Source organism: Agelaius tricolor, unplaced genomic scaffold (assembly GCF_023055355.1).
Source record: "Agelaius tricolor isolate 1412-34295 unplaced genomic scaffold, bAgeTri1.0.p SCAF_33, whole genome shotgun sequence".
Taxonomy (NCBI): domain Eukaryota; kingdom Metazoa; phylum Chordata; class Aves; order Passeriformes; family Icteridae; genus Agelaius; species Agelaius tricolor.
In genome coordinates this window covers 882,699-907,406 of record NW_027269293.1, presented here as the reverse complement: position 1 = coordinate 907,406, position 24,708 = coordinate 882,699, and the positions used below count along the sequence as shown (strand labels likewise).

At 55.5% G+C, this 24,708-nt stretch overlaps 1 protein-coding gene across 1 annotated transcript; it reads right to left on the bottom strand.

Moving 5' to 3' along the window:
* Positions 1 to 21,798: 21,798 nt before the first annotated feature.
* On the bottom strand, positions 21,799 to 24,640 carry EBI3 (Epstein-Barr virus induced 3). The gene is made up of 7 exons (XM_071451835.1): positions 24,527 to 24,640; positions 23,825 to 23,955; positions 23,257 to 23,472; positions 23,041 to 23,158; positions 22,812 to 22,972; positions 22,137 to 22,300; positions 21,799 to 22,060 (listed from the first exon to the last, which is right to left on the bottom strand). Exons 2-7 carry the CDS (start codon positions 23,922 to 23,924, stop codon positions 21,908 to 21,910), a joined length of 912 nt encoding a protein of 303 aa, XP_071307936.1. The 5' UTR covers positions 23,925 to 23,955; positions 24,527 to 24,640; the 3' UTR covers positions 21,799 to 21,907.
* Positions 24,641 to 24,708: the final 68 nt, after the last annotated feature.

Here is a 24,708-nt window from a genome sequence, read left to right as displayed (position 1 = left end):
CCCTGCCCTGGGGAAAGCTCCGAGCCCCAATTTCGGCTCCCGGCAGCGGCTTCGCTTCAGAGACACCAAGGGGTTAATTAGGGTTCAGCTGTAATTTCGGGGGAAGCGGCACAGCAGGGGAAAGGAGGGAGTGAAAAGCACTTTTCTGGTTCTCCTGGTTCGAGTGTGAAACAATGGAGTGTAACTTGCCCGAAACATGGATTTTTTTGAAGGAATAGGTGATCCAGCCCAGGATCTTCACGCCCAAAAGTTACCTTGGCTCCAGAGGAGAAAAACCTGGGAGGTTAAGAAGCATTTTCTCAAAAGAAATCATTTTAAAAAGAAAAGCGCGATGCAGATGTTCAGTCTTCCATCTGAGGAAGAGCTTTGTGAGTTGGGAGTTCAACTCCACTCTTCGGCTCTGTGAAAAAACAAAACAATAAACCAAACAAAAAAAACCCACCCCAATTTTCCTCTGCTTCTTGCTGTAGGCCTCACGACGGATGGCTTTTCTTCAAATAGAATGAAATGCCCATAAATCCTCTCTCTGCTCCGTGCCACCGCACACCCACGGCCTTTCCCAGGGGTGCAAGCCCAGGGTCCTCCTGGGAAAGCCCAAATCCAGCTGATTTCCAGCTCCAGGGCACTCAGAGGAGCTCCAGCACCAAGCAGGACCCAAAGGGAGAGCCAAGGGTGCCCCCAGATTGCGGCAGCCCCGTCCCCTCCTGACCCAGCACGGGAGGCTCCAGCTGAGCCATCGTCTCCATTCCCCAGTCCCAGGAGAGCTGAGCCCTCCTCCCCTGCTCCCTTTGAAGCCCTGGGCTCTCCTTTGTTCCCAGCCCTGCTCCCAGTCAGCCCCTGCCGGCTCCTGAGGGGTCAGGAGAGGCTCAGCCTAATTAGCAGCAGCCTAATTAACAGCGACCTTGCGGGATGCCAGGGGAAAGGCAGAGCTGGGAATGGGGCTGGGCTGGGAACGCAGCTCTGCCAGGAGAGAATTCCCACTGCAATTCCCATTCCCACTGCAATCCCCATTCCCACTCCACTGCCTATTCCCACTCCAATTCCTATTCTGATTCCCATTCCCATCCCCATTCCCATCCTCATCCCCATTCCCATTCCCATTCCTGTTCCCATTCCCATTCCCATCCCATCCCCACTCCAATTCCCACCCCATTACCATTCCCATCCCACTCCACTCCCATTCCCATCCCATCCCCATCCCATTCCCATCCCATTCCCATTCCCATTCCCATTCCCATTCCCCAATCCTGCCCCCATTCCCATTCCCATTCCCATTCCCATTCCCATTCCCATTCCCCAATCCTGCCCCCATTCCCATTCCCATTCCCATTCCCATTCCCATCCCATTCCCATTCCCATTCCCCAATCCTGCCCCCATTCCTGTTTAGATCCACCTGGGCTTTACCTGCCTGGGAAGGGCAGGACTGGGACATCCCATGGGGAAAAAGAGCCAGGAAAGACCCAAAAATGACATTTTCCTCCCCCTGGAGGAGAGAGGCCTAAGCCCAGCTTAGGCTCAGCTCAAGGAGCTGTCACAAACTGCCCAGGAAGGGTTTCACTCCTTAATGAGTGAAGCACAGAGGAAGAATGCTGGTAATTAATTATTATTGTTATTAATTACGTGCTTGGAGCAGAACCTGCAGAGTAATTTGAGTTTTCTGCTGCCCCGAGCAGAGTGAGAAATGAAGAGAAAGGAGGAGTCGTTTAGGGGTGATTTGATGAATGTTTTAGTTTGGCCTGAACATAGAATTTTATTTTAGATAACACAAATTCGGTTTCAAAGGGCTTTTAAATTAATTTTCAATTATTGTATTTATTCAAGCTTCTAAAATGTTGTTTGGAAAAGGAAAAAGCACAGCCTATAACTTTACCATTAATGAAATCAAATATTTGCAGATGATTCATTATCTGTCCAAACCATTTAACAAACCCAGAATGCATTTATTTATGAGTTTTCCCAGTTTGGATTTGGGAATTTTTGCCATGTCTCCTGTGCAAGCAGGTGGAACTTTGAGCAGTAAATAATGCAAGTGAGGACAGAGAAAAAGATCCAATCTCCTCGTTTTGGGGAGCCCCAGGCAGCACATGGAGGTGGGAAAATCCTGTGGGGAAATGGGATGAGATCCTCATTCATTAATGTCTTTGGAATCATGGAAATGCCCAGGGGAGGGGGCTTAAAGCTGCTTTAAAAGTTGTTAAATTCAGCATTCACCTTTTAATGCTCAGCAAACTCTGTGGCTCTTTCTCTGGGAGGAAAGGATACCAGGAATTGGGATATTGGGAATTGGGAACTGGGGAATCAGGAATTGGGATATTGGGAACTGGGGAATCAGGAATTGGGGTACCAGGAACTGGGAATCCAGGAATTGGGATATTGGGAATTGGGAACTGGGAAATCAGGAATTGGGATATTGGGAACTGGGAATTCAGGAATTGGGATATTGGGAATTGGGGAATCAGGAATTGGGATATCGGGAACTGGGAATTCAGGAATTGTGATATCAGGAACTGGGATTTCAGGAACTGGGGAATCAGGAGTTGGGATATCAGGAACTGGGATTGTCCAGCTGCAGAAGTGGAGCTTGGGGTGGCCCAGCTGTGGATTTTCAGTGCCTGAAGGAGCCACAAGAAACACGGAGAGGGGTTTTGGGCAGGGGATGGAGGGCGCGGGGAATGGTTTTCCATGGGCAGGGAGGGGGTTCAGGGGGGATATTGGGATGGAATTCCTCCCTGGGAGGGTGGGAAGGGCTGGGATGGAGCCCCCAGAGCAGCTGGGGCTGCCCTGGATCCCTGGGATGCCCCCTGGCACAGGGGAGGTGTCCCTGCCATGGGAGGAGAGGGATGAGATGAGATTTAAGCTCCCTTCCGACCCAAATCATTCTGGAATTCTTTGATCTCCCAAGTGCGACAAGAGCTGGGGCTTTGGGTGTCAGCCCTGATTCCTTCACCTCTCCCCTTCATTTCTGCATCAAAGCTGATTCCCCATCAGGGCCTGTCAGGAACCCCCCAGCAAAGCTGCCTGAGAGCCCCTTGAACTTCTCCATTCCCGTCTTTATTAAAAGTGTCACCTAAAAAACTGCCTGGGCTAAAATTAGCCTGCGATGCTTCTGCCAGGGTGACACAATGCTGTCAGGGCAGCAACAGCTCTGAACTGTGATGTCATCTCAGGAAAAACCAAGGAAAAAGCAAATCCAGGCTCTTGTGCTGCCGTCCTTGCAGAGAGCAGGGGTCAGGGAGTGTGGGATGGACGCTGCCCACGCTGCTCAGAGAGCAGGGCAAGCAGGGATTTATTCATGGGAGTGGGCTAAAAGGGGCTCAGGGGGATGAGGACACGCTGGGCCTGCGCTGCTCAGGATTTCCAGAACCTCCCCATGGGATTTCAGGAGGAATTGGAGATCAAAAGTGGCAGCGAGCAGCACGCGAGGCCCAGTGTGAGAGAGGCACTCAGGAACCAGCCCAGACAAAGCTTTCCTCAGGGAAATTGGTCCACAGCTTTAACTCCCTCCCCGGCCTCTCAGCCCCACACACCACCAGCAGGGTTTTGGCCCCAAATCAGGCTGGTTTCTCCTCATCCCTGCCATTAAATCAATAATCAGCCTGATTGATTATTGATTATTATCGATAATCACCTTCCTGCCTCACCTTTGGCTCAGTCCAGCGACCTCTGCTTGCCAAAAACACATTTAAAAGGTGCTGTGTGGGCACAAGGGCTCCTGAGAACTCTCCAAGCTGGGGAATTCAGGGGATGAGCCCAGGTGATCCCAAGGATGGGAATTATCCCATCTCCTGGCAGCAGGGAACACCTGGCACCTCCTGGCATGATCCACACAAATCCTCTCCTGCACCTTGTCCAGATGCCCTTAAAATGTACCCCAAAAAAAAAAAAAAAATCCTGAATGCAAAAAAAAAAAAACATCCCAAGGGATCCCTGTGGCAGCTTCTCTGGGGATCCATTCCAGCACCTCCCAGGGAGGAATTCCTGCCCCTGCATTCCCTGGGGACTCACTGGGATGAGTCTGCGCCCATCCCAAGATTTTGGGTTTGGACAGGAGCAGGTCAGACCTCAGGGAGCTCTGAGTGACCTCGGGGCTGGGGCAAAGCGCCAGCAGAATTCCCCAAACCCTCCCAGCCTCCTGCCATTCCCAGGGCTGGAGAAACTCCCGAATATCCTGGAGGAACGAGGGGTTCAGGGATGTGGGGCCGAGGTGCCACCGGCCCCGTGTAACATTTCCAGCCCCCGAGCTTGTGACCAGGCTTGCAACATTCCTTTTGTTTTCTAGGAATTCGACTCCACCAAGGAGGGAAACCACAGGGAAATTGTTTCAGTGTGTGCTCTGGATTTGGGAGAGGAGGGATGGGGCCGAGGGATGATGTATCACACGCGGCTCCGCAGCCAAGAGCTTTAGAAAAACACCCTTTGCTTCAAACCCGGGGAAAGGGACTTTTTCCCTCTTTGGCTTGGCAGGGGCTGAGCCCAGGCAAGGGGAGATCAAAGCCAGGCCAGGGCTGCTGCGAAAAATCAAGCCCTGGACATTTATTAAGATTTTATTCATAAAAAGCCCTGCTCTGAGTGCAGCGGGATTTCGCTGTGGAACTTTTGACACGGGAGCTGCCTGATTTAGAAGGAAAATTGCCTCTTTCTCCTGCCAGGAGTAAGGTGATCCCTCCATTTCCTGTGAAATTCCAAGCAGGGGTACAAACACCTTTCTTGTTGCCCTCAGGTGGGCTGGAGGCACATCCAGCCCTGGCTCCTGGGCTCTGCAGCGTCCCCACCACCTCCCCAGGCAGATGCGGCTCTCCCAGCCCCACCTCACTCCCTTTGCCCTCGGTTGAATTCCGAGTTTCCCGTTTTCCGAGGTGTTTTTTTTCCTCCCCTTTGTGCGATCTGCAGCGCAGGAGTTTAGCTTGGCAGTGGGGCCAGAGCAGATGGAGAGCCCTGGCCCGGCTCCCCAGATCCCAGGAGCTCCTGCTCGGGGCCGTGGGCAGCATTTCCAGCCACTCACTGCCTGGACCTGCCAAGGCAGAGCCTAAAAAACAAAAAAAACACCACTTTTCAGATAGAGGAGCTGGAATTTTCTTTAGGACAAGTGACCACACCAGCACCCTCCCTCTGTGAAAGGTGAGAGTTCCACCTGAGCTGACTTCAAGGGGAAACAAGAGGGCAATTTCAGGGAAAGCTGGAATATTGATGTCCCTTCCTGCAGCTCTATTGGGATGGGTGAATCCACACTGGATTTTCCTGAAGGTGAGGATGGGGCAGAGCTCTGCACTTGCATTCCAAGCACATCCAAGGCATGAGCAGGCACAGGTTGGAGCCATTCCTCATGGAAAAGATCCTTCATTGTCTCCCAGCACCAACAGAGGAGGAAAAGCCACGTCCATGCCCAGGAATGTGGTGCCCAATCCCTGCCCAGAGCATCAGCTGGCACAAGGAGGAGCAAAGGAATGAATCCACAGGGGCTGGGGAGGTCCAGGAGGGGAGCAGAGGGCGAGGGTGGCACCCCAGGGTTACTCATGGGTCTCTCCCCATCACCCTCAGCCGAGCAGGGCCCTGAGGTGAAGCAAAAATGGGAAAAGAAAGGAAAAATATTGGAGAAAAATACCAAAAATATCCACCTTGTTTGGTGTGTGGAGAGCCCTTCCTTTGAAAAGCAGGTGGGTTCACAGCTCAGGAATTCAGGCAGGAAGAGGAAGATGGAAACGGAGAGACCAGAGGTGCTGGATCGTGCAGGGAAAATCTGCTGGGATTTCAGCAGGATGGGAGAACAGCTGTGAGCAAAGGCTGAGGAGCTGCTGACAGGGGGTGACTCAATGAAAATCTGTGTCCTGTCCGGGTTCCTGAGGCCTGGAGCAGCCAGATTCCCCCAGCTTTTCCCCACAGGAGAGGGGCTCCATCCCTCTGACCATGGCGGTCGCACAGAGGTGAAGGTGTCCCACACAGGGATTGCACTGAGATCCCCTGGAACCCAAAGCACCCCAGAATTCCAGGTTAAAGGGGCCATTTAATCCAGGGTTGGGCTCAGTGGTCCTTGGGGGTCCCTTCCAGCCTGGAATATTCTGTGATTCCATTGCTCAGCAGCCAGGCTGAACTCTGTAACTGCTCCCCACGGGTGGATTTGCTGCTGCCCCAAGGGCATCCAGAGGGTTTGGTTTGCTCCTGGTGCAGCATCAGCCGCTAAATGCAAACCCTCTCAGCTCCCCTCCTGCTTGGACATCCCTCCCTTCCCCGCCTGTCCCAGGATTCTGCCCTGGAAGGGGCAGCACGAGGAGCCCCAGAGCTGCCAGACCACCCAGGCAAGGCTGGAGCTGTGCACAGCAGCTTGGCCATGGCACAGCTGCAGCCCAGGGCCACAAAAACACTGGATTTTGTTCCCCAGCAGCAAATCCAGCCCCGTGGCCTCCCTGGGATGTCCCAAATGCTGGAGCAGAGCCCCACTCTGCCACTCAAAGGAAGAGGGGAACAAATCTCATCCAAAGGAAGCCAAGGAGAGCTGTCCTGCCCTGCAAACATCACCTCGTGGATGATATCCAGGTCCCAAACTCCCTTCCTGCCCCAGCTGGGCCAGGGCCTCACTTCTCCTGAGCAGGCCATGGAGGACTGGAGGACTCCTGTTTCCAGAGGTTTCGATCAGTTTTTATCAGTTTATCCCAAACCTGAGGGTCTGGATGGACACTGGTCTGCTCGAGGAGAAATCCAAAACCTTCAGGACACATTTGAAAGGAATTTCTGGAAAACACAGCGAGAGCCCAAAAGGGACGGGAAGAAATTTGTGTGCAGCAAAACCTGGGATCCACTGGTCACTTCCTGCACCAGGATGGAGGGGTTGGGTTTGATCCTTAAGGCTCCTTCCAACCCAAATCACTCTGGGAGTCTGGGATTCCACAATTCCAGTCATTCCAGGAGATCTGTGCAGCCTCCTCTCCTCTCAGGAAGCACACACAGCAGAGCCTTTGTGTCTGAGCTGCTTGGCAAAGACCCCTCCACGTCCCTGGGGGAGTTGCATCATTATTTTGTTGCCTTGCAGGCATTATTAATATTCCAAGGTCTGGGGAAGGAGATTTTCCTTTGGAATCCTTTGGCTCTGCCTGTCGGGGTCGTGTGAGAGTTGGAGTCAGCCCCTCAGTGATGTCACCCTTGGCCAGGACACCCCCAGTGTCCCCCAGTCTGTCCTGCAGGGTCCCTTTCCCAGCTCGGGGTAATGAGGGAACAAACCCAGAGCCAGCAGAAAATCTGTTTTCCTGCGAATATTTACAGACTGGAGGGAAGGGTTCAGCCCTGCCTTCCCTGGAGGCGCAAACCCCTTTCCTCCTGCTCCCTCTGCCAGCCAGCACCCAGCAGCAGGAGCAGATTTCCCCGGGTGCCAGCAGCTCCAGGAGTCATTCCCTGGAAAAGGCCACTCCTGGCTGGAGCAGGAGGTGGATTTGGCCTCTCAGGGATGTGGGGAGAGCAGGAATTCTGCCAGGAAAGGTGCTGGTGTTTGTTGGCCGCGCTCCCGCCAGTCCTTATTTTTGGGATGTGTTCAAGGCCTTCACCAGGAGGAGAATTAAAAGGCTGAAGGAACAGAGTGACCGTGAAATCCCACAGGCTGAGAGCCCACCTTGGGCTGTTCCTAAACTGTCCTGGAGGGACGGGACACAGGGAATGGCTTCACATGGACAGAGGGCAGCATTAGGTGGGATCTGGGGAGGAATTGTTCCCTGTGAGGGCGGGGAGGCCCTGGAATGGAATTGCAGAGAAGTTTTGGCTGCCCCATCCCTGAAAATGTCCACAGCCAGGCTTGGAGCAACACAGCAAAAAATGTCCAGGTACTTCTGGGAACATTTGCAGACCCCAAACTGGAGAGGTTTTCCACTGGGATAAGGACAGGGCCATCAAAGGGAATGAGCTGAGGCCCAGAAGCTGTAAAACAGCTCCAAAAGGGATCAAAGGCCTGGAGAAAGTCCCTGGTCCCTGGGCTAGCAAAGCTGAGGGAGCCACTTTATCACTAAAGGAATAGTTAGAGGGATGACTTGATTGCCTGCCATGGATGTCACTGGAGAAGGAGAATGTGGGGATAGGAAAAAACCCCTTTATCATTGGTGGGGAAAAATATATTATCAGCTGGATGCCAAGTCCAAGGATTCCACATGAGAAATAAGGAGGGAAGTTTGAACAGCACCTGGCCTGTGGAAGGTATCCCTGCCCATGGAATGGGAGCAGCTTTGAGGGCACTTCCAAGCTAAACCAGCCTGGGATTTGCAAGCAGGTGCCCAGAAAATCATGGACAGCCAGTCCTTGGTGTCCTGGGCACGGCTGGATGTCCTGCAGGAGGAGAGGCACCGGTAAGAGGGAGGGAATGGGCTCGGGACCAGGAAAAATGGGTGAAATTCCGTAATCTCTGGGATCTCTGAGGTCACTCTCCATGATGTAATGTCCCTTCTCTGGAGCTCTGTCACCACGCAGGTGTCACCACACCTGCTCGCTGGACGGGGGATGATTCCCAGTCCCTCCCAGTCCTCCCCGGGGCTGTTCACCCACGTGGAAACAACAACCACAGCACTGCCAATTCCAGCTAAAAATATCCCATTACCCATTTCCCCCGACACTCCTCCTCTGAGCCTTCTTCCCGGGGGCATTCCTGCCCGAATCTGAATTCAAACGTCACCACCCAGCTCCCCACGGACGCTGCGCCCACTCCTCGTGCCCAAATGCCTCCAACCCGACCAAGGGCTCCTGGCAAATCCCAGACTTGGCCCTTCCCCTTTCCTGGGAAATCTCCAGGGAGCTCCACACTCGTTTCCAGGATAATCTCCTCATTTAAGGAATGCCTGGTGGGCGCTGCAGGCCCCAGAAGAGGAGGAGGGCGGGTGTTTAAACCACCCATGGCCTCTCTGAGCCTCCCTGGCCCTCAGCAATATCCAGGGAATAGCCTCAATCCACACTTCCTACAATGAGCCACGTGGGACAACTTTCTCCTCTTTTCCCACTCTGGAATTTTCCCTTTTCCCTTTTTCCCTTGCGCCTTTCCCCCTTTCCCAGTCTCCCATGTTTCCCCAGCCACTCCTGCAGGACTGGTGCCTCCTCTCCTCCCGGTGTGTGCAGGTTTCCTGGTGCTGCTCACAGGAGACATGAGTTCATCCAGGCTCCCTCCTAATCATTCCCAGGCATGGAAAAAACCCCCTCACGCCCCCGAGGAGAACATAAACATGGACGGGATGTGCACAGCTTACGGAGACGGGACTATGGGAAACACATGGTTCCAGTTTAATAAAACTCTTACATTTCCAGGGCCTTTTTGGTTTTTTTTGGTTTGTTTTTTTTTTTTTGCCTTTTCCCCCCCCCCCCCCATTTTATGGCTTGTTACAGAGCTGGGAATAGCAGGGCTTGTTTTGTTGTTCTTGTTGTGTTTTATGAGGACAATGCCTCGTCCAGAGCTCCAGACATCAGATTCTTTTTGGGGGGAAGATAAAGCTTCCGGCAAAAGCTCCTGGCTCCCGCCCAGGTCTCCCTTAACTCCTTCTGGGAATGCTCAGGGTCTGACAGCCAGGGATGGGGTGGTCAAGAAGCCCCAGATGCTCGGAAATATTTGATCTAATCTTGCTCCTTAACTCATTTCAGCCCCTCAGTCGGATTCTTCCATTCTCTCTTTGTGTTTTTCCGGAGGGATTTGGGGTGCAGGGAAGGAGTTTGCCTGGCTGGGGCAGAGGAAGGGGATGTGGGGCATAAAGGCACATTTGGGTCATAAATCACAGGATCCCAGGATGGTTTGGGTGGGAAGGAGCTTGAGGATTATCCAGTCCCACCCTAGAGATTCCTGAGCATCCCTCCTTCCATTCCTCGTTCACAGCCGGGTGCTGGATTCCAGCTGCTTGGTGAAGTGAATGAGTGAAGGAAGGAGGAAAATCCAAGCAAGATCCAATCCCAGGGCTTTGGGACTGCCAGGGCTTTGGAGGGGATCACTAATTCCTCCCTCACAGCAAAGGCTGGATCCACTTTTCCAACCATTCATTTTGTGCGTGTGCATTCTCCGGGGAAAGGAATCAAACCGGGCTCAAAATCAACACACCCAGGGTCTGAATCCTTCCTGGAGGGAGGGTGGAACCTGGACTGACAGAGGGAGAACATCCAAGCACCTGGAAAATCCTTGGAGATTTCTGCTCGCTGCCATTCCATGGAGGCAGCTTCTGCAAGAGCTCTGGCCCCCACCAAAGGCTGTTTTTTTTCTGATCCTGTTTTATTCCTGTTACAAGGAGTGGGGAAGTGACTCCGCTCATGTTTTCCCCATCACTACAAAAAGAGCCCTGGAACAAACCCCAAACGCTCAGCACTGCCTGGGAAAAGGGAGAGAAATCCCACAAGGAACAATCCTCAGGCTGCAGGAGCTGGAAAAGGACTGAGATCCCATCCCAGCTCTGCTGATTCCGTCAGGATTTTCCTGTCCTGCAGCACCTCCATCTCTCTGGGATGTACAGCCCTGTGCTCCTCGTCCACACCCCTGGCTCTCCCCCTTCCCTCTCCCCTCCTGTGCTGGACACTGCTACATTTATTTTTTTTATTAACCAGAAAATCCCATTTTCTGCCGGCTGCAGGGAAAAGGTTTGGTGGGATGAGAGGGAAGGGGACAAAGGGAGGAAATTGGGGGAAATGGGGTTGGAGCAGGGGGCTCCAAGCCCCAAACACCAGCGGGACACCGAGGGCTGCGGTGCCACAGCAGCATCCTGAGAGACCAAAGTGCAGGGAAACGGGGCTGCTCCTGCCCTCAGCACACCGGGAGGCTCCTGCCCACTTCCTGGAACATTCCTGGAACTGAGGAGCGCGGAGGTGCCGCTCTCCAAAGCCGTCACGTTCCCTGTGCGGAGCTGCCCCGGCGCTGAGCTCAGGCTCTGCTCTGCTCCCAGCCCAGGACAGATTCCAGGGCCTTGGCTCCTTCCCCACCTTTGGATGTGCTGGAGTCAGCTCTGCTCCCTCCGTGCCTGGGGCTGGACACAGCAATCCTGCTGCTCTTCCAGCAGGAGAGGCACGGAGGGGCTTGGGACAAGGGATGGAGGGACAGGACGTGGCGGGGAATGGCTTCACACGGGTTGGGATTTTGGGAAGGAATTTCTGGCTGGGATGGAATTCCCAGAGCAGCTGTGGCTGCCCCTGGATCCCTGGAAGTGCCCAAGGCCAGGTTGGAGCAGCCTGGGACGGGGGAAGGTGTCCCTGCCCATGGCAGGGGATGGCACTGGATGATCCTTCAGGATCCTTCCAACCCAACCCATTCCACGATAAATCAGGAATGTGAAGAATACAACAAATACAAACCACAGCCTGACACAGAGAGATTGTGAAAGGGTCACTGGGATGCCGGGAGAGGGAGCTGGGACAACCAAAGTGCTGCAGGGATCAGAGCAGCTCCAGATTTCAGGTTCACAGGCAATAGAGCAATCAAAATCCAGTTGGGTTCAGCGACTGGCTTGGAAACCTCCCAGGAATCTCTGGTTTCAGGCAAGTTGGAAATAAAACAAACTATTCTGATGGTATTCAGCCTCTGTGTTCAGACAAAACTCAGCAGCCAGGGAGCCTGAACTTGCTGTTTTTGCAGCAGTTTTTCACAGCCCAAGGATGCTGTGTTTCTGGTCAAAGCTGATCCCAGTTTTTGGACTATTCTGATGTAAATTATCCATGCCAGCTACCGAGGCTGGGATCAGGCTCTGGGGATGGTACTGAGGACACAAACACTGAGACCCCACTGAGGACAGCAGGGAAATGGGGGAATTTGGAGCCCAGAAGCACTGGGAAAGTCCTGCCCAGTGCCAGGAACATCCCATGAGGGTGAACCATTCCCTGACCTGCATCCCAACCCCCTGACACAGCTCCAGCCGTTCCCTGGGTCCTGGCCCTGCTCCCACAGGGAAGAGATCAGTGCCTCTCTCAGGAGGAAGGGAATTTTTAAACCTCCCCAGCAGTCACCTTGTCTGAGGTCCAAGCCACCCCTTCAGCTGCTGCCACTGTCCCTCTGTCCCCAGACAGGACCTTGGGAATGCTCCCAGCCCATTCCTTTCCCAGCCCAGAGCACTGCCCTAAGTTGCTTTAATTAACCAGAGTTGTGTTTAATCCAGGAACAGCTCAGCACCTGCCAGGGCTGCCCCATCCAACCTCTGGGCTCCAGCTCCTCCTCCTCCTCCTCCTCCTCACATTCCACGGGTCCCTTCTCCCCTCGGGAGCCATTCCTGGCCTGAGACAGCCCGGGGCAAGGGCAGGGATGGTGACGTGTCCAGCCAGTCCGAACAGACGTGGAAATGGTGCTCCCAAGAGGCTCGGAGGAGACACGCCTTGAGAATGTGCCTGAGCAAGGCTGAGGCAGGGAGAAATCGGGAAAGATCGGGATCAATTGTGCACCTGAGCAAAGAGGCTGATGGAGGGAGTTCCTGGCTCACACTTCAGGAGTGTTTTTCCACAGTTTGTCACTGGTACCATCAACACGTGGCGGGTGGAAAATGCATCCGATATCTGAAACAAATCTGCATTGTTGTTACATGGTTCTGCTGTGGAGGAATCCTTAGATCACCTCCAGTGAGAGAGGCTTTAATGCAGCTTCTTTATCCAGCTTCTCTCATCCGTGGAGAACCCTTCCAAGCGGGGTCCGGATCCGTCAGGAGGGAGAACTCACACTGGAGGAAGCTGTTTGGAAAAAAACACAAGAGCTATAACAGTCCTGGAAATTCTGAAATACAACCACCACCCACACATGCACAGATGGACACACACTGAGAACCTCCAATGCAGAGGAAAATCGAGATATTTTAGAAATAGCACTGACATTTAGAATCCCAGAATGGTTTGGGTTGGAAAGACCTTAAAGATTATCCCATTCTAGCCCCTACCATGGGCAGGGACACCTTCCACTCTCCCAGGTTGTTCCAAGCCCTGTCCAGCCTTGGGCACTTCCAGGGATGGGGCAGCCACAGCTTCCCCGAGCAGCTTCCCCCAGTGTCTTCAGCAAAACCAGGATTTTGTCTGAACCTGGCAGAAAAGAAGAAAAGAAATAAAAAGGAGAGGTGTGAAAACCTAAGAGTTACAGGTGGACAAAACTGAGGAGACTGAAATGCACCGAGATCCTCCCACTGATGGGGAACAGATGCCACAGAGAAAGTGCAGTCAGAGGGATGGAAAAGGATGTTTCCCGAGTGCCTCATTCCCTACAGCTCCAGGAGGAGTTAAATCCATTCATGGACTCTTGGAATGGCTTCCACTATTCCATCACACAATGAGACCCAGCCTCATCCCATGTCCCAGTCATTTTTTCACCTCTAAACTGACTGAGAGATGCCATCAAAAACCACTTCAAAGCTGTTTTCCAAGCTCTCAGCTCAGGGATGTTGAGTTTCTCTTCACTAACGATGGAAAGAAACTCCACAGAAATTCCTGACTGGCACCACTCCAAATTCAGCCAGATCCAAGCTCGGACATTGAAGGTTGTAAACCCCCCAAAAAATCCCATCTCTAAATTAAACAAATTTCAGGATGCCTCCTGCATGTCCCTGCTGCAAGAGGAACATCTGTTTCCTATGGGGTGGGGAGATATCCTCTGATTGAATCAGGTTGGGGAGATTAGAAGGATAATAGGAGCCATTTGCAAATTCCCAGTTTCCTAAAACTTCTCATTCCCACTGCTGCTGGACACTGGTGGGATCTCCTGGAGCTGTCCATGTGGTGGGGAAGGCAGTGGATGTGTGCTCTAATTCAGCCTAAATAACCAAACCAGTTAAACCAGACCCATGGCTCCACAAACCTCATTTGGGTAGGGCTGGGGAGTTCTGGTGCCTCAAGCGAGGGGCTCCGGGTGGGACAAGCTCCCCAAGACACCTCAGAATGAACCAAATGCCAAAATACCCATCCCCATTGAGGCTGGGGCAAAGTCCCCTGATGGATCAATGTGCTGGCTTCCATTCCAGAAGGAAAATAAGGCCCTAAAGCCACCCAGCCCTTCTGCTCCTTTTGGGCCTGACCCAAATCTGCACCTCCCCTCCCCCTGCATTTCCCCCCGACACACCTTTCCTTCCACTGGAACATAACCCCAAATAAGATGTTGGCCTGACATGAAAGGAAAATGTATAAATATTTTTAAAAAGAGAAGAATTCCTGCCTCTCCACCAGTTTGCTCCAACTAATAGGTTTCAGATGTCTCACATACTTCGTTCATTCAGCCCCATTCAGTCTCCTAGGAGCCCCCGCTGTATTTATTAAACACAGCAATTGTGGAATGTTCAGCACTTACAGAATCAAACACACCATTTTTTTTCCTCTTTTTCCCCCCCAAAAAAAGCGTAATTAGAAAGCTTTGTGAGTGACCTAAAACCATCATCCTGGTTCCAATCCCAGTGCCCACTCCAGCGTCCTGCAGCTGTCCCAAACCTCTTGCCACGGTTTAACCCTTCCTGCCTGCCCAAGAACACTTTTTTTGGGGGGAGTTTTATCCTCAGCAGGACAATTTCCCTGCCGTGCTGGAGCACCTCCTGCTCACTGTGTTGTTCCTGAACGTGTTCTTTTGGACACTTGGCTCTCACATCCAACTTGTCTCCGCAGTCTCGGCAGCTCTTCCCACTCTGGAGGCGCGAGGCGAGGCTGGAATCCTGCAGGATGCCAGCGCTAATTTCAGCAGCACGGAGCTGGAGAGAACACGAGCTCTTTCCTAGAGGGATTCAAATGGAAGCAGACACAAGAGCAGAGCCATTTCTCATTCCAGAGCTGGCAGGGAGAGCCGAGGAGGATGTCTGGGCTGCAGAGGCAGGACGTGGGGTTGGTTCCAGCACCGGTGACCTGCCAGAGCTGGGGGACTGCTCCGAAGGGTTTGCTGGAGTCTGGCGCTGGCCCAGGCCTTTTTTTGGGGAGAGACACATGAAAAGCAGAGCTGAGAGGGGACGTGAGGCCCTGAGCCTGGGCTGGGACCATCTGGCAGGAGGCAGCGGCGGAGGAATGGCCTTTGCTTGAGGCCACAACCAGTTCATGCAGCTGCTGAGCTCTGTCGGTCTGGAGTGCTCCAACAGGAGGTCACGGCCCCCAGCCAGCCTCCCTTGGACCAGCAGCTCCATCCCAGCCTCCCTTGGACCAGCAGCTCCATCCCGGCTTCCCCTGGGCCTCAAAGTCCATCCCAGCCTCCCTTGGACCAGCAGCTCCATCCCGGCCTCCCCTGGGCCTCAAACTCCATCCCAGCCTCCCTTGGACCAGCAGCTCCATCCCGGCCTCCCCTGGGCCTCAAACTCCATCCCAGCCTCCCTTGGACCAGCAGCTCCATCCCGGCCTCCCCTGGGCCTCAAACTCCATCCCAGCCTCCCCTGGACCAGCAGCTCCATCCCAGCCTCCCCTGGGCCCCAAACTCCATCCCAGCCTCCCTTGGACCAGCAGCTCCATCCCAGCCTCCCCTGGGCCTCAAACTCCATCCCAGCCTCCCCTGGACCAGCAGCTCCATCCCAGGAAGGCAGCACAGCCCAGCCCTGCACACCCATCCTGGGCACACCAAGCTCTTCCCAAAGGGGTGGTGGTTCATTTCCTCCCCTTTTTTTGGGCTGCAGAGCCCCTGCCCCCATGGGAGACCCCTGGCTGATGGGAACTGTGCTGCTGTCACTGTTTCCACATTACTGCCCGCTTCAAAGAGCCCTCAATGAGCCTTGTCCCAGACGCTCCCAGGGGAGCTGTTGGTTTCCAGGCAGGATCCCTGGTTATTGGTCCCACTGCAGGAGGCTGTACGGGAAGGGATGAATTCCCCTGGCTGTAAAACACCAAATGTGCTGAGAGCCACTCCAGAGCCTCCCAAAGCCTCATTACAGCACTGGGTAATTAAAGTCCAGCTGTCACAGCCTCTGCCTGGCCACAAGGGCAGCTCCTTGCTCTGACCACCTCCAGGGGTTCCCAGTTTTCCTGTGCTTTTGCCATCTCATTGTACAAGGAAAAACACCTCTGCAAACCCCGGTTCCTGGAATTTGCAAGTGCTCTGGCCAGGGAATGGTCACATTCCCAGGGCTGCCAGAGCTCCAGGAGCGTTTGGGCAATGCCTGAGGCACAGGGTGGGATTGTTGGGGTGTCTGTGCAGGGCCAGGAGCTGGAATCTGATCCTTGTGGATCCCTCCCAGCTCAGGACATTCCATGGTTCTACAGTTGCGTGTGACTAATTAACAATCCAGGTTAATTGCCTGGTGGGGACAGACCCTTTTTAGAAGGACCATTTCTACTTGAGCAGTGTCTGTACACCCCCAGGAGCGCAGAGGGACTGGGAGATCCCGGGCAATCCCTCTCTTCCATCAGCATCCTCACCCCCACCAGATCCCACCTCCTCTCCTCAGGGCTCTGCCGACCTCAGGGAACTCCCAGGTGAAACCCAAGGCAACCCCTGCAGCACCTCACATCCAACTCATGCCAAGCCTTAGGAAACCCCAGGGATCTGAGAGTCTGGATTCAAGGATCTGGGACAGGAAGCCATGGAGCAGCCCCACCTTGCAGCTCCTCAGTTCAGAGTTGCTCCATCTCCGATTGTTCCCGGATATTCCAGGGTCACTCAGCTGTGTGCTCGTGGCACAATTCCAGATTTCTGCAGAGATGCCCAGGCCATGAGCACAAACCACTGCCCCGGTCTGACAATGTGTTGGAAAAACCCCTAAGGAAGATTCCTGCCCATTCCTGAAAGCTGGTGCCTCTGGGACAGCAATTCCTCCCCATTCACCCCAGGTTTCCAGCCTTTTTGTGAGGTTGGCTGAGCATCTGCTGGTGATTAAAGGTTTTGTCATCTGGAAAGAGCTGACAATTACCTCCAATTATTCCAACTAGGTCAGGTTCTTCAGCACGAGTTTATGTGATGACTCTTGGCTGGAATTTAGGATTTCAAACTCCAGTGGAGAGCAGAATCCACTTCTCCTCTCTCACACTCAGGAAAAAATTCTTTCCATAAATAACAGCTCCTTGTCCCACAGGACCTGACCTGTGTGTCCCTGGCCTCCTGTTGTTTCAGGACAACACCCCAGGAACCACACAACAGGCCTGGTTGCTGGTTGTCCAGAACTGGGAAAGGGAGTGAAGGGAATTTCAGGATGCTCCAGGAATTTCAAGGAGGGTTTTCTCATCAAACTTTCCATGTCAAAACTCCCAACTTCCTTGGAAATGTCCTTTGGGGCCTCAGGTGCCAGGTGAGAGAGTGGGGACTGAGGTTTAGACTCTGTGTGGGCAAAGGGTGCCGCATTCCTTTTCCTGGGATCCACTGTCCTGGACAGGCTCTAATTTCCCACTGGGAACTTCTCATTGTGTGAGCAGCAACCACTTCACAGGGGCTGCACTAAAGTCCTTTAAAGATTCCTGCCAACTCCAGCTATTCCGGGGCTTTTTGAACAGTTGAACTTCTCCAATCCCACAGCAGATTGGGGCTGTCTGTCCCCCATCTCCAGGGAAGAGTTTGTCCAGGTGCCCCTCAAAAGCTCCGAGCTTCTCCGCACTCCCAGTTCCCATTCAAGACTCAACTCAACGTGCCTGGAAAGCCTCCTCAGGAATCTCCTGCAGAGCAGGAAAAGCGGAGAGAATTGAGCACCCATCATCCCGTTTGTGGCTCTGCCCGTGCCAGGTTCTGTCCTTGTCACCCTGCCACCCTGGCCAGCACAGGTGCCCCGTGCTCAGCTTCCCACCAAGATTCCCTTGGGGGCAGGAGCGTGTCCCACAAAGCCCAGCTCGGAGCACACCCCAGGAATGAGATGGTCCAAATGGGACAAGCACGACTGGAAAATGTGCGGCACTGCAAGGCCAGGAGATTCCAGCTCCTTCTCCCTAATTACATGTGATTGCTTCTTGGCAAGAGCTCAACCTGCCAGAGCAGTGAGGTTTTACAAACATTCACACAGGCATTAGATCATTGTTTGAAGGAGTTATTGGCAGCCCAAATCTGAAGTAAAAACAGAGTTTAAAGCAGACCATATTGACCAGGGTGAAGCTGGCTGCTTTCATGCCTCCTGCTCCTCGCTGGACACCCAGGACCCCGTTCATTTCCTGTCACTCCCATCACCATGGCATTCCTGGGGCTGGATGTCACCGTCCTGGGGGTTCCTGTCCTTGTTAGCAACACAGGTTTAGAGAATCAAGAATCCCAGGATGGTTTGGATTGGAAGGGACTCAAATCCCATCCAGTGCCACCCCTGCCATGGACAGGGACACCTTCCCCAGTCCCAGGTGACTCCAAGCCCTGTCCAGCCTGGCCTTGGACACTTTCCAGGGATGCAGGGGCAGCCCCAGCTGCTCTGGGCACCCTGTGCCAGGGCCTGCCCACCCTCCAAAAGAGGAATTCCACCCCAACATCCCATCCATCCCTGCCCTCTGGCAGTGCAAAGCCATTCCCTGTGTCCTGGCACTCCAGGCCCTCGTCCAAAGTCCCTCTCCAATATTTATTTCTCTATGTCAGAGAAACACCTTCCCACATCCAAACGCACATTGGGAACAATGTGTTTCAACAGAAATTTGTATTTCTGCTCTGCTCTCGTGAATTCATCCTTGCCTCTGCTGGGCCAGTTTGACATCATGGGATGAGCTCTGGAGAGCTCTGCCACCCTCTCCCAAAACCTTTGGGAAAGCAGGTGGGGGCTCAAGCCCGTGGCAAAGGACAAAGGGGAATTGCCACAGGATCCTGCTGCCAGCCCCTGGGAGAACAAAGGCCTGCTGCAGGGTGGGTCTGTCCTGCACTGCACTCAGGTGGGGCTGGATATGGATAAAAACACCCCAGGCTCTGGCAGCCGAGCAGGCTGGGGCTCCTCACAGAGCAGCTCCCAGCCCAGAGCCCTGAGGACACCCTGGCTTTCCTTCCACGTGTTCCTAAATTAGATCTCCTGAGACCAGCCCTGGCTTTTAAAAGGGAGGTGAGCTTGTTAGTGCCCAGCATTATCCCTTAAATGGGAATCAGCAGTTTTACTGCACTTGGAGGGGCTGTAAAAGGCAAGGAGGGAAGGGGCAGCGTCAGGAGGCAGCAGAGCCTGGCACAGAGGGGCCACTCAGGAGCTCTGTAATTGTGAATTTACCAGTGCTGAGGTAGAACAAGCCCCAGATTAAACTCAGGAGCCTTGGGAAGGTGCAAGAAGACGCAGAGAAGGTTTTAGGGGCAGCTCCCCAGCAGGCCCCTTCTCCTGAGGCCAAAACCCCGGGCTGGAAAGGGTCTGAGAGAGGATTGCCAAGCTCTCCACCCATGAAAGTCAGGGTGTGCAGGCTCCTCTCTTCCCAAATCATGGCCTGACTTACACACCCCTGTGCTGCTGGCACAGGAAACCCAGGGAAGTCACATTACAGGAGTAAAAAAAGCTCCTGTGCTGTCAGAGATTCCCTTCCCAGCCTGCCCAGGGATCAGGGATACCAGCTGGAAAAGGCTCTCCTGACACTGCTCCAGGGTCTCCTTGGCCAAGGGGATTTGGGGTGTAGTTGTGTCTGTTCCCGTGTTCCCAGAGAGCTCCCGTCTTGTCCTTGGAGATACAAATTAATAAGGAAATAAATTAATTGAAAGTGGTGTCTTTTGGTTACAGAGATAGCCCCAGAATCTGAACATAAATGATGGAGAAATGTCTGTGAGCTCTGAGAGCTGCCAGGCACCAACTAAACCTGTCCTGCCAAGGCCATTTTGGAATCACAACCCAAAATCAAAAGGACAAACCAAACACAAACGACACAGGAATCATCCTGGAAAAGCTCTCAGGAATCTGCCATCGTGTTTTACAAAGAATGCAGAATTTCTGCTGCTTTAAACTGATTTTACAGTGCAAACCTGGTGTTGCAGCAGCGGCTTTAGGAAAATCTGAACCAACAAAAAGCTTAAACACCTTTTTTAATATTAAGCAGTCCCACTCCCTGGGAGGATTTAGTGATGACTGTCACCCTAAAATATGGGAATTTGCAGGAGAGCTGACGTCCTTCCTAAGGTCAGATGTGATGAGATGGAGCCAGGAAGAAAAAATAATTGGTCCTGGTTTTAAGTGTTAAGCAATTCTGCCTCCCTGAAATAAGCAGTATAATTTATTGTTTTTTCTTGCTTACACAGCAAAATCCACAAACTATCAAGACAACCAGGAGGGGAAATTTGTCCCCTCACTTAAATCCATTTTTGCCTTGTAAAGCTGCATTCCCGAGCCAGCAGCTGCTCCAAAGGGCTGATCCCAGACCCCCCATTCCACTGCAGACACCCCCGAGGCTGTTTGGGTTACAGGATCACCCCGGGACAGCCCAGGTGTGCTCGCCAGCTGGTTTGGGACCACGGGATGGACACACCAGAGCCGGCTGCCAGTGTGAGGCCGAAGGCAGCCGCCACTTTCCCAGGGATTTTCCCTTTGCTGTGTGTTTGGAAGGTTACACAGCTGTGTAAGGCAGACGCAGGAGGAGCTGGAAGCCTGCAGGGATCATTGCCTCCATCCCACATGTCCCATGGAAGGAAGCTCTCCGGTGAACTGACATCCCATTAACTCCTGCTGGTGGGAGCCGATTCCTGCGGCTGGAAATCCTTTGGAGCATCCAGCTGCCAGCTGCTCATCCTGCAGATAACTCCGGTCCCATCCCTGACCTGGTGACTCCTATTTATTTTCTCATTTTATAAGAACCAGGTTCTTCCCTGCTCTCATTCCTGGTGGGAATGAGCACGGACCGGGTGTGAGGCTGCTCTGTCTCGGATACCCGAGATGGAAAACTGGGATCTTGTCCAGCAGGCTGTCTGTCTTCCTGGGAAAAACCTCGGCTCCACACGCTCCCAATCGTGCCATCAGCTGGAGCAAGGTGGAACTTCACACGATGGGACGAACCAGCCTTTTTTTCCAAAACCACCTGTGAGGACACAAAGTGCTTCCAGAGCCCGGGAGAGCTCAGGGAGGGAAATCTGGAGGGCACAAAGCCTGGCAAAGTTTGGGAAAGGGCTTGGTGCTCTCTGGAAGGTGGTGGATCTCTGCCTAGGTCCCCATCAAATCCAAGAGATGCGATACTGGGAAGGAATTCTTCTTTTTGAGGGTGGGCAGGCCCTGGCACAGGGTGCCCAGAGCAGCTGGGGCTGCCCCTGGATTCCTGGCAGTGCCCAAGGCCAGGATGGGGCTTGGAGCAGCCGGGGAAGTGCGTCCCTGCACAGTGGAAGGTGTCCCTGCCGTGGCAGGGGTGGCCCAGGACGATCTTTAGGGTCCCTTTCCCACCCAAACCCCTCCATGTCCGCCTCCCTTTCCCGCCATCGGCCCAGCCCTCCAGGCCTCACCCCCGGGGTCTCCCGGCCCCGCGCGCAGGGGCTGCGAGCGGCGGGACGCGCCGGGACCAGGCGGGGGCGCCACCGTCCGCGAGACCCGGTGCGCATGCGCACGGCGCCCCCCCTCGCTCGGTGGAGCGCGGGAAGGCAGCGACGGGCGGGACCATCTGGGGGCACGGTGGGGGGGGGTCTGTAACGGCCACGGGGCGCCGGTGTGAGGTCTGGAACCCTCCGAGGCTCCGGTGTGAGGGCTGTGAGGCCCGGGCTTCCGGTCCGCGGCCGCCTCAGCCCGGGGAACGCCGCGCAGGGAGCAGGCGCCCCTCGTTAATCACGGCGCTCCCCCCTCGGCCCACGTCCGACATGGCCGCCCACCCCTCAAGCCCGCCGTGTCCGTGACGGCCCCGCCCCGGTGGGCGCTGAGGGCCGGGGTGGGGCAGAGGGCGAAGGGAACGGCCCTGGGGCAGAAAAGGGACCGACCCCAAGGGCAAAAAAGGGTCAAACGCAGGATAAGAGAAGGATTGTTCTGGAACAGCAAAGGGACTGGCTCTGAGGGCGGTGAAGGGACCGACCCCAGGGGCAGCTCAGCCATCGCAAACACCCCAGTTAGAACAGGGACGGAGCCTCAAGCCCTTTTATTGCCCATTCTTGGCTCCGCACTGCTGGTGTGGGACAAGGGACGGGATCAGGCCTGGCATGGGGACAGCGGCCCTGCCTGGCTGTCACAGCCCCACCCAGGGTGTCCCCGAGGCCGGCGGGCTCCAGGCGCTGAATTCCCCGGAATCCGTGATGTCCTTGGCGGCCACCTGGATGTGGTGGAGGCTGCCGGGCTCCAGGTCCGTCAGGGTGTGGGATGTCAGCTCGTACGGCCCCACCTGGGGACAGCGGGGTCAGGGACACGGTGGGCACAGCCACAGCTGTGCCTCAGTTTACCCAGGGGGGTGGCAGTACCGTGGTGGGGACGGAGTCGTTGTCCCGGGAGTAGCGGATGCGGTAGTGGAGCGGGAAATACTCCGGGAATGGCCAGGAGGATGGAGGGCTCCACTCCAGCAGCAGCTTCTGGGGCTCCCCAGGGATGGGGGAGACCCGCAGGGCCTCGGGGGGGTCCGGCTTTACTGGGGAGACAAGGAAGGAGAGAATTCCAGGATGGTTTGGGTGGGAAGGGGCATTGAGGATCATCTCATCCCACCAGGGACACCTTCCACTATCCCAGGTTGCTCCAAGCCCCCATCCAGCCTGGCCTTGGACAGTCCCAGGGATCCAGGGGCAGCCACAGCTGCTCTGGGAATTCCATTCCAGGGCCTCACCGCCCTCACAGCCAAGAATTTTTTTCCAATATCCCATCTAAATCCTCCTTTAGATTAAAACCAACCCTCTGTCCCACCACTGCGTGGAAAAAGTCACTTTCCTTCATTTTTAGACAAAGGGGGGATATTGTGGCTGCAGGATCCAGCATGGGATTGTTGGGGACAGGGCCTCACGTCCCCCTGTGAGCTGTGCAGGACTGTTAGAGCCCCAGCAAATCATGGCTCTGATGATCCCACATCCCAAGCAGGGGAGAGCCCCAAAGGGTGAGACAGGAGGGTCCTGCAGGGGACCCCGGTGTCCCCATCCCGCAGCACTCACTGATGTTCTCCAGCAGGAAGGGCAGCGCTCCGGAGGCGGCTCCCAGGGGGTTCCGGGCGGTCACGTTGAGCTCGTAGGGAGTGAGGGAAAAAACCTGCAGGTCCCCAAAGGAGCAGCTCCGCGGGCCCGTGAGGGTGCACTCACCTGTGTCTGTGCCGTGCCTGGGGACACAGGGACAGCTGCCAAGGGCTGGGTGACACGGGGAGAGCCTTTGGGGACCCCCACTCACCTGTAGGTGGCCACAAAGTCAGTGTCCAGCAGGGGCTCGGGGCTCAGCCCCCAGGAGCAGTTCACAGCCTGGGGGTAGCTGGTGGCCCAGCACTCGATGGCCGGTGGCGGGGGCGGGTCTGGGACAGGGGACAGGGGACAGGGGTCACCCCGCTGCCAGCACCCCCAGGGACCCCTGGCCAGCAGCGGGGTCACAGCAGGGCTGGGGGGCACTCACAGCCCAGCCGCAGGCAGATGCTGGCCCAGGTCTCGCCGGTGACAGGGTGGTGGCAGCTGTAGTGGCCCTCGTGGGCCAGGCTGGCGTTGGGCAGGGCCAGCCCCGGGGCTGGGGACGTGCCCAGGACGGTGTCGCCCCGACGCCACTCAGCCTCACCCCCCGGGCACAGCAGCAGCACCTCCGTGCCCAGGGAGCCATGCTGAGGGGTGCAGGGGCCTGGGGACACATGGGGACACGGCAGGGACACTGCATCAGGAAGGGTCTCGGCCTCCCTGGATCCCCCAGTGCCATTCCCAGTGTCCCCAGACCCCCAGCTCTGCCCCTGGTCCCCCCATGTCCCCAGACCCCCAGGCATCATCAATCCCTCCATGGCCATCTTCTGTACCCCAGTGTCCCCAGGCCCTCCAGCATCCCCACACTTCTCTCCCTAGAGACCCTGTCATTGTCCCCTGTCCCCCCACTGTCCCAAATCCCCTCCATCTCCAACCCCAGTGCTCCCAGTCTGCCCAGTCCTGCTGCATCCCCAGATCCCCCCAGCCTCCATCCCAGTCCCCCCAGTCTCCCCTACCTCTGTCCCCGTTGTCCCCATCCCCAGTGCTCCCCGCCATGCCATTGTAGGGGACAGTGCAGGCAGGTGCCACCAAAGCCATGACCCAAAGCCACCTCATGTCAGGAGACTCAGCGGGGCTGCCCAGACACCTGTGGGGACAGGCAGGACAGTCAAACCCCAGCACTGGGGACAGCACAGACACCACATGTCCCCAGGGGGCCAGGGACATCACCCTGGGGCCACCCCACACTGCTGTGCCTCAGTTTCCCCCCCAGCCGTGCCACACACCCTGCAGAGGGATGGGTTCCAAAGGGGTCAGACCCTACAGCCAGGACAGAGGGGGGGGAAAATTCCCACTGTTCCTACAGTTCCCAGGGGGATGTGCAGCCACCCCTGCAGTCCCACACCTGGAATCAGGGGTTTGTATCCCTCGGCTGGGTCCCCACCTCCACCCAGGGCAGGACTGACCCTCACAGAGACCCCCAAAGCCTGGCCTGGGGGCCGAGCTGAGCTCCCTGCTTTCCCCAAGGCCAGCACTACAGGCACAGGTCCTGCCCCTGTCACCTCCCGCCACAGCCATGGGCTGGCTCACCCCCAGAGGGGACACGCTCCGCTTTCCCTGGACTGGGGGGTGCCCCAAACCCGGCGCTGTGGGGTCACCCCAGACCTCCCACACCCCCTGCTCTGCCCGCGGGGATCCCAATGCCCCCAAACGCTCACCGCAGCAGGGCCAGCTGGGACCGCAGCGTCCCCGCCGGATCCCGGCGCTTCCCAGCCCATTTCCTCGCAGGAAGTGCCGTTCCCGAGGGGACGGAGCCGCTTCCCAGCGTGCTGCCACCCCCGCCCCGCGCCCCTGGGAAAGGGATTCCAGCCCTGGCCGAGAGGGTTCCCACCTCTCCCCT